General features: G+C 36.2%; 1 protein-coding gene across 1 annotated transcript in view; it reads left to right on the top strand.

The window, feature by feature from the left end:
• Positions 1-12,459, top strand: part of CLHC1 (clathrin heavy chain linker domain containing 1) — a 40,806-nt gene extending 28,347 nt beyond the window's left edge. The window contains exons 10-12 of the mRNA XM_045884982.3: positions 3,464-3,666; positions 8,045-8,224; positions 9,582-12,459. Coding sequence (XP_045740938.1) covers positions 3,464-3,666; positions 8,045-8,224; positions 9,582-9,778 — 580 coding nt within the window. The 3' untranslated portion in view covers positions 9,779-12,459. The remainder of the gene's footprint in view (positions 1-3,463; positions 3,667-8,044; positions 8,225-9,581) is intronic.
• Positions 12,460-16,308: the final 3,849 nt, after the last annotated feature.

Consider the following 16,308-nt stretch of genomic DNA (forward strand, 5'->3'; position numbering starts at 1 on the left):
CAGCCTTTTTGTACCATTCAGGCCTTCAACTGATTAGATGAGAGCCATCCACAGTCACAACAATCTGCTTTATTCAGTCTACCGATCCACTCTCTTTCAAGTACATCCTCATGGACTCCCAGAATAATATTTGACTAAATACCTGGGCGCTCTATGAGCCAGTCAGGATGACACATTCAATTAAGCATCACAGGGAGTCTGTGCTTTCCACTCCTGCAACTTGAGGTTCTGTGAATCCTGGTCGACTTTGATTATCATGAGAAGGTAAGGTTGTTGTTACATAACACAGAAGAGAGGAATATGTTTGGCACTCAGTTTCCCTTTTCCCTTAAAGAGAGCATGGTAGTTGCACCTGAGTGCATGTCATTTACTGATAGACTCCTCCTCGAGAAATATTGTAAGGGAAGAAGTGAGATGGGATGGAGAAGGGCAAACTGCCAAGCAGGAATGTGAACTCAGGTATAGCTAGCATTACAGGGAGAGGACTACGGAGCGTAAACTGTACCAGAGTTGTTTCTTTTTGAATTATAGGACTGGCCTTTTGTATTCTTTATTAGTCAGTCATCTGCTCTATACTACTGGGTGTTGAAAGATAGGCATGATTTTCTGGATGAGGCAGCTCCAGTCAGCTGAGGGCAATTCTTTGGGGAAGGAGAAACTGGGAGCTGTTAGCAGTCAGCTGGGGAAGAGTCACTGGTCCAGTAAAGAGGACTAAAACAGTGTGTGCCTGCTTACGAAGATCAAGCTGTTCTTGCTGGGTCTATGTGGACATAGGTTGGGCTCTGAGTATTGGAAGGCAGAGTGAGGAAAGGCCTGCCCGTCATCTGTCTTGTTGCCATGGCCTGCTTATTTTGCAGCCTAAGGGCTATGCTTTCTTGGCTCAGGATGTATAGGGACAGAGGATACATATTATAGAGTAGTCAGTTTGCGTACTACTGCCTACTGCTGCCCGTTCCAAATTCACCATTTCCCCTGCGCGATGCTCTCGTCCCAGAGAGATAGTCTCGGACTGTCCTGGATTGATGGCACTATTGTTTACCAGTGCAGAGTATCTCTTTCCCACCCCTCTTGTTAGCTTCACTTATTGTTCACATAATTAGTTAATTATGTTTTAGGAAACTTCTTCATACATACACCCTGCTCTCCCTGCTTTGCCTCTTTCTTTTTCTGCCTGGTCACACCTTCTACATGCTCCACAAAATGTACTTGTCAGGGAGCCCTGGAAATGGTTCAGATGTGAGAACACCATTAGAAAGTGCATGTTCATTAACACCTGCTATCAATGCAGAGACACTTCAGACAAGATTAATTTCCCTACATATACTGATGGTTCTTGGCTGATTCTACCTCTTAGTTGTAAGAATTTAAATTCTTATGAAATTCCTTGACTGCATAAATTTGGACAATACCACCACTTTTAAGGATCCTGAGATGGTCTAACAGAATACTGAAGGTAATTCACATTCTTTATTCTTAGCCTCTGCCCTCTGGTCTCTGACTCCGATGACCTGGCCTCTACCACATGGCTACCTTAAAAAGTTCTACAGTTCTTTCCCTGAAGCCCTGTACAGAGCCAGCCCTAAAACAGCCTGGGTTATAGACTAATCTTGGCTCTCTTAGTCATTCTTACCTGAGGAAGAGTCTGATCACTTGACACATAAAGCCTAAACTTAAGAAATGATGCTTTACTAGCATTAGGTCTCTAAATTGCAGACACTGCTCCTAGAAGAGGAAAAATATCCTCTGACATATTAACTTTACAAACTGAACCCTACAAAATAACAGTAAGTAAATATGCATAGATTTAGTGATTATATATTGCCTTTATTTTGACTTAAAAGTCTACAATCTGGTTTATAATCAAATATACCTTAGTTTACTAGTGGAGTTAAGCATATTTTCTTTTATTTATTAGTCATTTGTATTCTCCAGAGTCAGGCTGGAGATCCACTTTCAGAAGTCCCTGAAAGAGTCTTCTTAGAATTGGAAGTAGGGGTGGGAGAACCAAGAAGGAGACTTTTGGGAAACAGAAAGAAGGTAGGATGAGGTGATTGGAGGGGGTGGAATGTGGGCAGAGGTACCCAGGCTCATTTCCCAGCCAGGTGCAGGGTGCTTGATTATGTCCCTTTCCCCCCGGGTTAGAATCCCTGTTTGTCTTTCCCCTTTTTTCCTTCAGGGTCAATTCCATTCTTTTGGGGCTTGACCCATTTCCTCCCTTTCGATAATTTTTTTATTTTTTATTTATTTTAAAAAATTTTTTCTTTTTTATCATATTCTTCTTTCCTCATCATCCTTTTGGAAAGTGACAAACAGAGACACAGCAACTTCAGTCCTCAGCTCTGGCCTTCTTTCAGGTGGAACAACATAATGGTGGTGACTTCTTAAAAAATACAACTATGGTATTAATAAGAGAAGTAATAACTAAAATACTGGTATTATCATCTTGCTTTGGGAATACAGTCACTATAAAGACTGAAATAATTACTTGTTCAGCCTTAGGAAACATTGTGACTGTAGCTACCATACCTGTATTTTGGTACTAAAATGTAGAAGTCAGGTAATTCCTTAGTAAGTAATTGATTTATAATCAGAAGCTGCCTTTTGATTTTAGACCCACCTCTCTCTGGCCACCCCAATAAACACGGTAGGCTTTATTTCCTGAATTTTCAGTAAACACATTTTGGAGGGGTTTCTGGATTTCATTTTAATGTTATTGGCATTTTGTTACATGTATACAGGCACCGGTATTCTGTAGCTATTAAAAATATAACTAAAGTAAAATTTCCGTACAACCAATGATTAGAAGTAATATCTTTAATCACAAGTAAAAAAATAAAAAAATAAAATGTGACGACAAGTGAAACCTATTCAAGTGAGCCGTCTCAAAAGAACTACTTCTTCAGTGTCTCCTAGTAGGGACATCTTATATCCTTTGTCCCCCCTGTTGTTTTGTATATATCTATATCAATTTAAAAAAAATAACACTGGTGTCACACATTTCTTGCAAACACTTGCAAGATCTGTTACTAATACTGAGCTAAAATTTGTTGTCACTGTCGTTAACCAACATTTAATGAATTCTTATATTCAATAGGGTTTAGAATCTAGATAACTGCTGAGAACATTGAGATCCCCAATTATAAGAGAATTTTTGTTTACCTTGTCATTTTAAATCCCACCAGTCTTTTTAGGAGAGTTTTAACCGTGTTTGTAGATTTTTTAAAAACTTGAGCTCAGTTTTGCTAAAATGTCTTCCCCCATAAGAATACATGCTGATTGTTTTTGTTCTTGTTGTTGTTAAATCTTAGATATGTTTGATTTCTTCTACATCAATTGCCTGTTAACTTGGAATTCTTATAGACCATAGAAAATCCAGTTCTACTGTGCTGAATTTTCAAATATTTTATTCTTATCCACTCATCAAGAACTCTCTAAAGTATACCTATTGATCTGCTTGCTCTAGGCTCACATTTTCTGAAGAGTTGGGGGATGTGATTTGTGATTATGGGGAACAGGATACTTACAACAAGGCCAAGTGCCTGGCTTTAGCTCAGATGATCTACAGTGACTGTGGCCTGCATAAGAAAGCTCTTCTTTGCCTATGTAAACAGGGTCAGATTCATGGGGCCATGGAATACATACAGCAATTCAAGGATTTTACTTATGGTGAGTGAGACAGTCTACTTAATTGTATACTTTTGAATTCTAGACTTTAATTGTAAGATCACCCATGATAGTAGGCAATATTTTGGATTTACATTATAAAGTCTTTTATATATATACTGATATGTAGGTTTGTCTGTTTGTTTTTAGTAAAACCTATCTAACTTTTATTGGGTACCTACTTTGTGCCAGACTCTGGGTAGGGTATCCTCATGTCCTTCCGGCCAATCCACACAACAGTTCCATCAGGTAGGCACTGTTAGGCCCATCATACAAGTTGAGATACTGAGGCCCAGAGAGGGAAATGAGCCAAGGCTTGCACAGAGGGAACAGTGAAACAAGAGAGTGAAGTTCGTCAAGTCCGTGGTGCTGATTGAGGGTCCTGGGTAGCTGTGGCCAGCCCTATCAGGGTGGTCTTTGCCTTAAGGCCAGTTGTTCCTGAGGAGATCTTGTTTGTCTTGAATGTCTGGCAAAGGCACTGGGGACTGAGCCTGGGGCTGTCCTGGGGTGGAGGGCCTCACAGCCTTGGAGAAGGTGGATATTTGGGTGTCACTGCTTGTCTCCCTCTGAAGTACACAGTTTATTTTGCAGATATTTTAGACCATGCTACTTAAAGGATTTATTTTTTAAATAGCTGAACTTATTTGTTACATAAATGTTCTAGACTATGATATAAGCATTAGAAATGAAGAATTAGTAAAATAATGTTCATTTCAAAACTCTGAAACACCTAGGTTGCAGTTGGGCAATGATCTGAGAGCACTGTCAACCTTAGGGTAACCTTACTTGAATGAGCTGATCTCTTATTTTGAGCCTAGTTCATCAGTAACCTAAATGTATAGGCATCCTGACATCTCCCACATCCTAGGCCTGTTTCTCAATTCTGATTTGCAGGCTTTGTACCCCAATTCTAAGAAGTTGCAAATGGAATAAAACATAGCACTTTTAGGGCATATTTTTCCAGGAAAGAGGATCATTGATGGCTGTTGAATCTGATCATTTTCAAACAGTAACTTGAATTTTCCTTAGAATCTAGTTTTTAAAGTTATTAATTTCTTTGTTATATAACAGCACACTTGATACTATAGTTTGGCTTTTTACATGCATGAGCTTACTTAATCCTTATGTTAACTATAAAGTAGGTTTTGTTATTATCCCTATTTTATAGATTAAAAAAAACTGTGTTTCCACAGGGAAGCTAAGGCTCAAAGAGATAAGTAATTTACCTACACACACATAGCAGTAGAACAGAATCTGGTACTACTCAATATTTGTTGAATGAATTATATATTTTATTTTTATTATCTAAGTGTACAGATTCAGTTTCTGTTTTAAGTATTATTTTTCCATAGATAAGAGATTATTTTAGTCAGTTTAGACATGGAAGGAATATAGGTTTAATTACACTTAGAATTTTTATTGACTGAAATGTTAAGTTTCTGTTTTGCTTGCAAAATTTGCCTTGCATAAGTGCATAGAAACATGATTGACTCACTATTATATTGTTCTGTTCTTCTAGTAGTGCATTATAATCTAAAATAATTAGATATATATTGTAATAATTTACAAAGTAGTAACACTCTTATGTAATTAGAACCTTGATGTTTATCCTCAGAATTTATTTAGCACATCATAAGATGAAAATAATAACGAGAAAAATTAAGCTTACAAAATGGAAACAGTGTTTGAAAATTACTTTCCTTATTTTACTTTTTAATGAGAAACAACCACAGCTTTCCATGGTATCATATTGGCACTGGGGGACAGATTCATTTTGTTAATACTTTCTGGTTTCAGGAAAAAACGTTCTCTCTTAGATTTAGACTATCAGTTATACACTTACAAATTAAAAAACCCAAACCAAAACCAAACAAAAATAGAAAAGTTCTAAGAAATTTGTTCCAAAAGCATAAGTGTGACTAAAAAAGCATCTGTTTTAAAAGTAAAAATTAGGGGCGCCTGGGGTGGGTGGCTCAGTCATTAAGCGTCTGCCTTCAGCTCAGGTCATGATCCCGGGGTCCTGGGATCGAGCCCCACATCGGGCTCCCTGCTCCGCAGGAAGCCTGCTTCTCCCTCTCCCACTCCCCCTGCTTGTGTTCCCTCTCTCGCTGTGTCATTCTCTCTCAAATAAATAAATAAATAAAGTCTTTAAAAATAAATAAAAGTAAAAATTATTTTTCCCCCTAATAATTTTTAGAATAAAGCCTGAAATGATTTGTTTTGTTTGTTCACCTTCCCATTATCATTAAACAAGTGAATATACCTATCTGGAAATTGGGTTATTCTGGATGTGAGGCTTTCAAACATTGTGGTCTCAGGTCTCTTTTACACTTTTAAAAAGCACTGAACATCCCAAAGAGCTTTTACTTACATGGGTTATGTCTATTGATATTTATCCTATTAGACATTAAAGCAGAAAATTTAAAAATATTTATTCATTTAAAATAACAATAACAAATAACAATAAAAAATGTTTTATGAAAATAGTTTTGACTTTGTAGACCCTAGACCATATTTTGAGAACCAGTGTTCTGGATATTTGTGTTAAACAGGTATCATACTTGGTATATAGGCCTTTATAATCTTATTAAAACAGAATATCCATGAGATAAAAAAAATGATTAATAATATGTCAAACCAAGGAATAACGAAATGGATTCCAAAGTGTGGTAAGCAGAGGGGAAAGGTCATGAGAGTTGAATTTGTATTCTTTCTAATCAGTCAGAGACCATATCTTGTACATATTTGAGTAAATATTGGTTAATTAATCAATTCAGGGAGAAGGCGATTTGAATACCTGATTGAATGAAGCAGAGTAAGATGTGTGAGTTATGAAATGTTGGAGGCTGGGGGTGCTATAAAAATAGCTTCACCTTAGTGGAGGCCAATTTAAGTGGCCCAAATCATAAACTTCTACCTGTTCTCTAGGGAAATTTTTAAAAAATTGTTTGACTTTATTGATACAGAATTATATTTTGTTATTCCTTGTTTCTTCTTTTACCATTTCTCTCTATATGTTTATGTGTGTGTGTGCATGCCTGTGTGTATACATACAATACATACATATATACAATGCACACACATTTATTTATTATTTTGGAGGAGCATTACTATAGATTGGAAGGTCATAGACTCAGGGCGGGGGTCAGATGAACTGTTCTACTTTATATTATGTGTATAATTTTGGGAAAATTAACTTCTCTAAGCCTGTTTCCTCACTTTCAATATGAGAATAATAATATCTCACTTATAGGGCGCCTGGGTGGCTCAGATGGTTAAGCGTCTGCCTTCGGCTCAGGTCATGATCCCAGAGTCCTGGGATCGAGTCCCACATCGGGCTCCCGGCTCAGCGGGGAGCCTGCTTCTCCCTCTGACCCTCTCCCCTCTCATGCTGTTTCTCTCTCACTCGCTCTCTAAAAAATAAATAAAATCTTTAAAAATAATAATAATAATAATATCTCACTTATATTAAATATTAAATGCAGTGATTTAATAGATTTAAGTTCCCAGTACAGAAATTTGTGCCTGTCAAGAGTGCGAATTACATTTATGATAGTTCTTGAAAGGCTCTCAGAAATTATTCTGAAAACTACCTCTGTTTTGACCCAAGAAGAATATTTTTACTTGAAAAACTTTAGTAAGTTAACACTAAGTTTATAAATTTAAGAATGTGAATCATGATTGCAGTACTAGATGAACTCAATAGTTAGCTAGTGTATTAAACCATATGAATTTGCTTTTTTTGGAGTCAAAAATGGTCAAATACAGGCAACTTCATATGGCTCCACCTCTAGCTACTTGAACTGGCTGACAGCTTCTTAAAGTCTTCATTTTTGAGTTTCTAAATACTTGATATTTTTAGGGAAAAAAATTACTGAGACCCTTTTTCTCTGCAAGACACAGAAAGAAAGAAATTATACTTACTAGGAACTGGTCCAAATATGAGCAACAAGATGTAGACAAACATAATGTAGTATTAGATGGAAATTTAGAAATTGGAGCTACCAATTCTAGCACTTTTAAGGTGCATAAACTGAGATCCAAAAGAATAAGTGATTGATGGAACTGTGATTAGAGCTCAGGTTTCCTAATTGCCAGTCTAGTCCTTTCTATTCTACCACAGTTCTTTGATAATTTGTTTTTCAGGTAGTGTGTGTTATAAGTAGTTTTCTTTCATTTTTTTGCTATGCTGAGCATTGATTTTTTTTTTTTTTTTTTTTTTTCCCTGATCGGAGAGAGTACTGTTGAGTTCATTGAGGACTTTGGAAGGATTGGAAGAAGAAGTGTTGATTGGCAGGTGTAGACATTAGCTGGTCCCAGTTTGTAGTTGATGTATCATATTAGGATGTTGAGACATAGTTTTTTTATTTTTTGCTTTCAGATGACCTGATGCAGTTAATAAAGTTATGTCCTCACACTGAATTAATTCAGTGTCTCACTAGAGAATGGAACGGGAAACCACCATCTTTATCTTTTGGCCTTGCTATACTTCATCTGTTTTCTGTAGATATGAAAAAAGTTGGCATTAAGCTACTTCAAGAAATAAGTAAAGGTGGGAAAGGTAAGTATAGTAAAATGTTATAGAAGGAAAGTAGTGGGTTATTTAGGGAAAGGTTCAAGATTATTATGTCTGAGTTAACTAATTTTTCCTAAGAGTTCCTTCTTGGCAGGAATTGATTTTGGGAGTTTATAAATGTAAAGATTACCATGTCAATAATAGTCTGTCGACAATAGTATGTATTTCTTGAGGGAATTACAAAAAAGAGAGAATCTTTATGTAGCTTTAGGGGAACATCTTAATAATTATACTGGTGAACACTATAAAAACTGTACGTATTTTAACAAATGTGTATATTTAGTAATTTTATATATATTTAAAATGTTATTTAGACATAATCTCTCTATATTTTTATTCTTAAACCAAATACATAGGTAAATGTCACTTCCATATGATGTTTATTCTGAATGTAACTCTGGAGTGGGATCAAGAATAACTAATTACATCTCACTTTTTTCTTTCCTTTCTCTAATTTAATATAGGAACTTGAGCAGATAGCTTGATTTTAAATTGTTATATGGGGTTAAAGAATGAATAGCAAATTACATGAAAACATATTTGGGAAGATAATTTTGAAATTATCATTACAGATATCAAATAAAATATTTTATTTGACAGAAAAATAATCATGGTAGAAATAAAATAACAGTGCTGACAATATTTTAAAAAGAGATCCTCTTTCATTAAGTATCATCAGTAATGCAGATAATAGATAAGAAATGAGTTCCCTAAATAAATATGTTCCAAAGAGGGTCACCATAATTGATTTTCAAAAGTAAGTAATATCATGAGTTTTCTTTAATAAAATCATTCTTTTATTTCCTTTAGAAAAATATTTATTATAGAAGTCCCATCATTAAGAGGTCTCTGTCTATCCAGAGATAGGAAGGGTTTGCCAAAGAGGTTTTCAAGCCCTTGGATCAGCACTACTAGGGAATTTATAAAAGAATTTGAAGGATCATGAAAACTAGACCTGTAGGCCCCCAGTTATGTGATAGTGTCTAGTGGTACCTTAGAGACTCTGAATAAGGCTGAGCCCTCATTCTTCATTTTTTGAGACCCCTTCCGTGTAGCCTTCAACCAAGAAGGAGATGGGAGATGAGTAGAAGTGTGGGAATGTGAGAGATAGTAGAGGGTTGAAGTGAGACATGAAAAGGTTAATGAAAGAGATGAAGAAACTAACACTTGATTACTTACCATGAACTGGCTGAAACACTCCAGATTAAACTTATATGGATCAAGTTTAATAGTAACTTTAGTAGTTGAAATGATATCCCTTTCTATTTTGGAAGAATTGCTAAGTATGAGTTTTCAAATAAGAATAAGTGCCATACTATAATATTATAATTTTTTTCCTCAGGTATAGTTGAACATCTTATGATAAATGATCCATTTTCCTCATTAGAAAACTGGCAAGAAATGGCAAATATATGTTTACAGAATGGCTTTGACAAATTATCTCACGACATCATGTCCATTCTTCGATCTCAGGCTGGAGTAACAGAAATTTCTGAAAAGGATGATACAGTCAACTTAATGGAACATGTTTTTTGGTAGTTCTAGGTCTTAACCAGTTGAGGGAGCTTATATAACATTTTATGTGTATTGGTTGGGCAAGCTGGTTTTGGCATAACTAACTTATAAATAAATCTAAAGTATGAAGCTCTCAGAAATAAATCATGCTGTTTTTGTTATGATGATTTGTCCTTGAAACATTTATACTGTTGCTTTCTTTTTTCCATATGGTCATTTCTGATATTGAATCTTGATAAAATCCAAGAATATAACTTTGTATAAAACTCAGTTTAGGCACTTCTATCTAAGGGCATAAGCTAATGTCTAGATATATTCCTTTCTGGGGATCTAGTTTTATAGCAAGAACTGAGGAAGGTTGTAAACAGTATCCTATCAGACTAATTTCCCAGATAACGAATGCTTTGAGACTGATTTTTAACAAGAAAGGCAGGATGTAATTTCAAGGTTGGACTCACTGGTGAAATCCTACAGTTAGTAATTTCATACTACTGATTTAAAGATGTGTCCCTTGCTTTGGTATATGTAAATGGCAAATGCTAGGCTTCTACTCTGAAAGTTAGGAATCTTAGCATGTTCTTACCTAGAGAGAAGACCAGCCAAGTTTTGCATGAAGTAGACCTGAGATGCCTGTAGGTATGGAAAATATGTCATGAGAAGTGGTTTTGGATGATTTCAAATGTCTGAATAAGTATGTGATGGAATACTCAGAGTTCTGTGTCATGGTCAGGTAGGATATTCAAAATATTTAGTGATCAATATGTCACGGGCACCCCCCCGTCAAATAGAACAGATAATCATAACTTTCAGCCCTTATGCCATACCAGCTGAATGTCAGCCTTGATCACGGAACATGGTAACAATGAGCTGCTATTAGATGGAGTCAGAGTAAAAAGTCACCTTTTCCCCTACTAAATTTAAGTTGAGTGTCTATTTTTTACTTTATAGCAGACAGAATATGAACTTGGAATCAGACAGCCTTGTATTCAAATTCTGGTCTTACCTCTTCCTCTTTGCAAAATGTGGGCAGTAATACTTCCTCTAAAGGTTTATCATGAGGATTAGTGATATATGTGTGTAATATAAGTATATAACATAATGGAGGAATTTCGTAGAAGATAACTTATTTCTATGTAAGTCCCAGAAATACATATTCCTCTACTTGGCTTATACTTACTAAATCCCACATATCTATCCATTTGTATTTATGTAATTATCCTTCTTTGGAGTATTTGATATGTTGACATACCTTTATTGAGCTATCTGTCCATGCTTATATTAGGGTTGCTTGGCTTATCTTATAAATCCTGGTCTTGTACATTCTATGGGTTTGGACAAATTTATAATGACAAGTATCCACTATTACGGTATCAGAGTAGTTTCACTGTCCTAAAAATCCTCCGTGCTCTACCTATTCATTCCCATGGCTGAGATCACATAGCAGAGGTCATGATAAACTAAATTTCTGATTAGGTGTTCTTTCTACCATGCCAGTGAAAGAGAGGAAAAATGTTTCTTCCAGACTGACGTCAGAAAGATTTACTTGGACTTACACGTTTATCATTTATCAAAATGAATTTCCATTAATTTCATCTATTTGGAAAGGTTTAGAGGTTTTCTGAAACAAAAATTTAATCTAATGAAAAGTTTTCTTAACATTTAGGACTTTTTCTAAATCCTGGGTTAGTTAAGAAATAACCATTATATTCAATCACTTTTTAAAACTTAACACATGAAAATGTTACTTTTTAGTTGCCTTCAATTCTGTTAGACTGCTAAAGCATAAGTTAAGTTAAAAATCAAAGTCAGGCCTCATTGGTTATTTTTTTTTAACTTTCTCCATTTCATGGAATTTTCTTCCATTCCTTCTCTGAAAAAAATCAAACATTTTTTTTCTTCAAGTTTTTATTTAAATTCCAGTTAGTTAACATACAGTGTAATCTTAGTTTCAGGTGGAAAAAAAACAGCATTTTAACAAAGTTGGACCAGCGTAGCACTACTGAACATATAAAGTTGCCAATTTGCTAGTGGTTATAATTTGTTGTATTCTTGAAAGATACCGAATAAAGGTACTATTATTTATGTAGCAATCTCCTTTTGTTTCTTTTTTATTGTCAGTTATCTACAGGTAGCCTACATGTCTTGGAATCTGTGTCAATCTCTCCTTGATGTTCTTTTCTTAAACTCCAAACTGAAGGTCACTCAAGTTATCTATAGAAGCTGGTACTACTGTAAATTAGTGAGGTGTTTAGGGGCAGCTGGGTGGCTCAGTTGTTTAGGCGTTTGCCTTTTGCTCAGGTCATGATTTCAGAGTCCTGGGATCAAATCCTGCATTGGGCTCCCTGCTCAGTGGGGAGCCTGCTTGTCCCTCTCTCTCTGCTGCTCCCTCTGCTCATGCTCTCTCTCTCAAATAAATAAATAAAATCTTAAAAAAAAAATTAGTGAGGTGTTTGAGAATCAGGGGTAGGGGCATCTGGGGACTTTTCAAAAGAGACAACTATAGTTAGTTCCAGTCACTTTTTGTCATGCAGGATTATGGACTCAGAATTACCCTATCAGAAGCTAGAAATGTTGATTTGATGTGAGCAGTCCTGATTGTCAGAGTACTATGTACGCTGAACAAAACACATCTACAGATTAAACTTGACCTGTAGGCCTCCAATTTGAAATCTTTCCTAAACTCAGGAGGCCAAATTGAATTTCTTGTTTCCATTAATTTTATTATTAAAAAATTTTTTTATTAAAAAAATTTGTTAAAGATTTATTTATTTATTTGAGAGCGAGTGAGGCAGAAGGAGAGGGAGAGAGAGAATCTCAAGCAGACTCCCCACTGAGCGCAGAGTCAGCCCCATGCAGGGCTAGATCTCACAATCCTGAGAACATGACCTGAGCCTAAATCAAGAGTTGGATGCTTAACCAACTAAAACATCCAGGCACCCAATTGTTTCCATTAATTTTAAATGAAGCTTTTTGAGTGGATAAAGGAAGTAAAGAGCCACCATGTTTTCTTAGGAAAAGCTGCTGCAGAATGCCCAATTTACTGATGCCCTAGTAATAGAAGGCCGGGTTCTTTAATCTAAAAGTTAGAGCTATTATATGTAGTGCTGGTCTAAAATGGAGGCCATTTCAATTTCTAATGCAGTGGAACTTGGAAAGTAGCACAGATGCAATTTGCATGTAAAAGGACGGAAAGATAAATGCTCTTTAAGTAATTTTAATGCCCCTTTCTCTCATGCTAATTAGTTTGTCAGTATCCTTCCTCAGTTGTATTGCCATAGGATAGTAAAAAAGCAGTATTACAGTTTTTAAAAAGAGGTTATTAAGATACATTTTGAGGATTTTCCTAAATTGATCTTGTTTCTATTTAGTAGAAATTCCATTATGGCTGTGGGGAGCTGCCATTATCATGTATTTTCAAACTGCCTACAGGAATAATTACCACTAAATGTCTTCAGTCCTTTGTTGAGTTTGTACTTTCCCGTCAAGTTCCCAAGTGGATCGATGTGTTAAAGCCACTGAGGAGGATCTACCTTTTTCATCTAAGGAACAGTTGCATGGGTTATATCCTGTTATCTTGTTTTCTTGCATTAGATCATGCAGGGCTGGCTTTAGCTGGATTTGTGCTTAACATGATGTGCATGTCAGCCTTGAACTCCCTGGTTATACACAGATCAACATGTCTCATCCACTTCCTTACCATACACATATGCTCACAGTTTGAAAGCACAGAATCAATGTGAGAAGGTACATTTTGGAAGCAGCTCCCACCAATGGGACTGAATTATCAAAGATCTCTGCCAAGTTGCTTAAAGATCTAGGCATTTATGGGTTAGCAATCGTGAGTTTTGAATTGCAAGCCTTCACCAGTCCAGAGAGCAACCAGTCTGCTTGTAAAGTCTGCATGCTATTTTATTTTTGCCCAGCTTCTCTGGGGTGAGGACTTATATTGATCAGTTCCTGAACATAACATCACAGTCACAAGAAGATAAGTATTATATGATTCCATTTATATGAGGTACTTAGTAAAAAATCATAAAAACGGGGTGCCTGGCTGACTCAGTCAGTGGAGTATATGACTTGATCTCAGGGTTGAGTTTGAGCCCCATGTTGGGTACAGATCTTTTTTTCTTAAAAGAAAAAAAATCATAAAAACAAAGTGTAATGGTAGTTTCCAGGGACTAAGGGGAGGAGTTATTGTTTAACGGGTACAGAGTTTCAGTTTTACAGGAGGAAAGAGTTATGGGGATGGATGGTGGTAATGGTAGCACATTATGAATATATTTAATACCACTGAACTGGACACTTAAAGATGGTTAAGATGGTAAATTTTGTTATGTGTATTTTACTAAATTAAAAAAAAAGACAAAACTCTGCTCCTATAACAGCTCTGTCCCCACCCCCATGTAGTTGATGTCACAAAATTACATTTTTGAACGCTGTGTGCCCGAAACCATAAACTAATTCTTGTAAATGCATTAGTCTCTTAAAGTAGGTAGAAAACAAAATTAGAGTTATAACCAAAGTTACAATAATATTAGCTTTTAGGCTAATAATTTTTTAAAAATGTATTTTTCTCTTAAGTCATGCAGATAACAAAAGGTAGAGTTACAAACCATTCTTACAGTAATAATAGCTCTTCTAATTGCCTATGTATTTACCTTTATTGAGATCTTGATTTTGTCATATGGCTTCAAGTTACTGTCTAGTGTTCTTTTATTTTACCCTGCAGTAGCCTCTTGAGCATTTCTTTCAAGGTAGGTTTAGTGGTAATGAACTCCCTCAGCTTTTGTTTATCTGGGAAAATCTTAATTTCTCCCTCATTCTTGAAGGACAGTTTTGCTAGATTGACAGTTTTCTTTTAGCACTTTAAATAGCACTGCCTTCTGGCCTCCAAAATTTCTGATGAAAAATTTGCTGATAATCTTATTGAAGACCTTGTGTATGATGTCTGTTTTCTCTTGTGGCTTTCAAGACTCTTTCTTTGTTTTTGTTTTTTGAAAGTCTGATTAAATGTTTCAATGTGGGTCTCTTTGAGTTCATCTTACTTGGAGTTCCTTGATCTTCTTAGATGTTTATTGCATGTCTTTCATCACATTTGGGAAGTTTTCAGCCATTATTTCTTCAAATATTCTCTAGGCTTCTTTCTCTATCTCTTCTTCTTCTGGGACTTCCCCGATGCATACATTGGTCCACTTGGTGGTGTTCCACAGGTCCCTTAGGTTCTGTTCACTTTTCTTCATTTTTTACCCCTTTCTGTTCCTCAGACTTGATAATTTCTATTGTCCTATTTTCAAGTTTGCCAGTTCTTTCTTCTGCTGAAACCTGAATCCCTCTAGGGAATTTTTCATTCCAGTTATTCACTTATCAGTTCCAGAATTTCTTTTTGGTTTCTTTTTAGTTTTTCTATCTCTTTATTTATTTATATTTTGTTCAGACATCATTGACTTTCTTCATGTCTTTCTTAATTCATTGAGTGTCTTTAAGACAGTGATTTTAAAGTCCTTGTCTAGTAGATCTGTTATCAGTTATTTTACAGGGGCATTTCTGTTGATTTGTTTCTTTGAATGGGCCACACACTGCTATTTCTTTATATGCTTTGTAACTTTTTTGATGAAAACTGGATATTTGAATCTATTGATGTGGTAACTCTGGAAATCAGATTCTCTCCCTTCCTTAGGGTTTTCTAGTTTTTGTTTATTGTTTTTGGGTTTTTGACTGTTGTAGGCTGTCTCTGTGCCAAGGATCTGCCTGAGGTGTAAACTTAAGGTCTTCCTAAGTCTTTTCTGAGCCTGCACCTTTCCCTGGGTGTGCATGATGACTTTCTAATTTTCCCTGTATATGGAGTTGCTTTTGAATGTTCTATTCTTTCGTGTCCAGTTACCAAAAAGGGAAAACCAGAAAAATGGAAGGAGGGAAAAACAGAACACTGGCCTTTTAAATCCCCTGGAAGTCACTTCAGCTGGAAGGGGGAGAAACTTGCAACAATGGAGAGAGGTGCAAAAACAACAGCCAACTTCCTCTTTGCTGGCATCTCTGAGATCAGAAGCAGCAATCAGTGATCAGAGCACACATACCCTATATTTGGAAGACAGGGTCCTTTTTTACCCACCCAGGCTCCTGCAATCTCTGCACGCTGATCCAGGAACAGGTGCACAGCTGCCTGCTATGGGGCTGGGGTTTGGGAGGGGGAGTTGCTCCTGTAATGGCTGAAATTGACCTGAATTAACCACAGTTTACTGTGGTTACAGTTTACTGTCCAAGCCTTCCCCTGGAAGTTACAAGCCTTCAGTAGACTCTAGAGTCCCCAAATACTTAGGCTGTCAGACAGATTCTGCCAAAGCAATTGTGGTTGAGATGGAAAGACAGATTCCTGGTGCTCCTCACCCTTCCCAGAATTCTTGAGAACCATTCTTGGTTCTTGCATTCTTAGGAAGATGGTCCTTTAAGGAAAAAATAGTTACTCTATATTAAAATGTTTTAAAATTCTAGCACTTTTCTTTTTTTGAGCTTTTCATTCAGTTGAAGCAGGGATAAGGGTGGGATGAGTGGGGTGA

This window comes from Mirounga angustirostris, unplaced genomic scaffold (assembly GCF_029215605.1).
Source record: "Mirounga angustirostris isolate CCGP_5_RB_7025 unplaced genomic scaffold, mMirAng1.0.hap1 SCAF_10, whole genome shotgun sequence".
Taxonomy (NCBI): Eukaryota; Metazoa; Chordata; class Mammalia; order Carnivora; family Phocidae; genus Mirounga; species Mirounga angustirostris.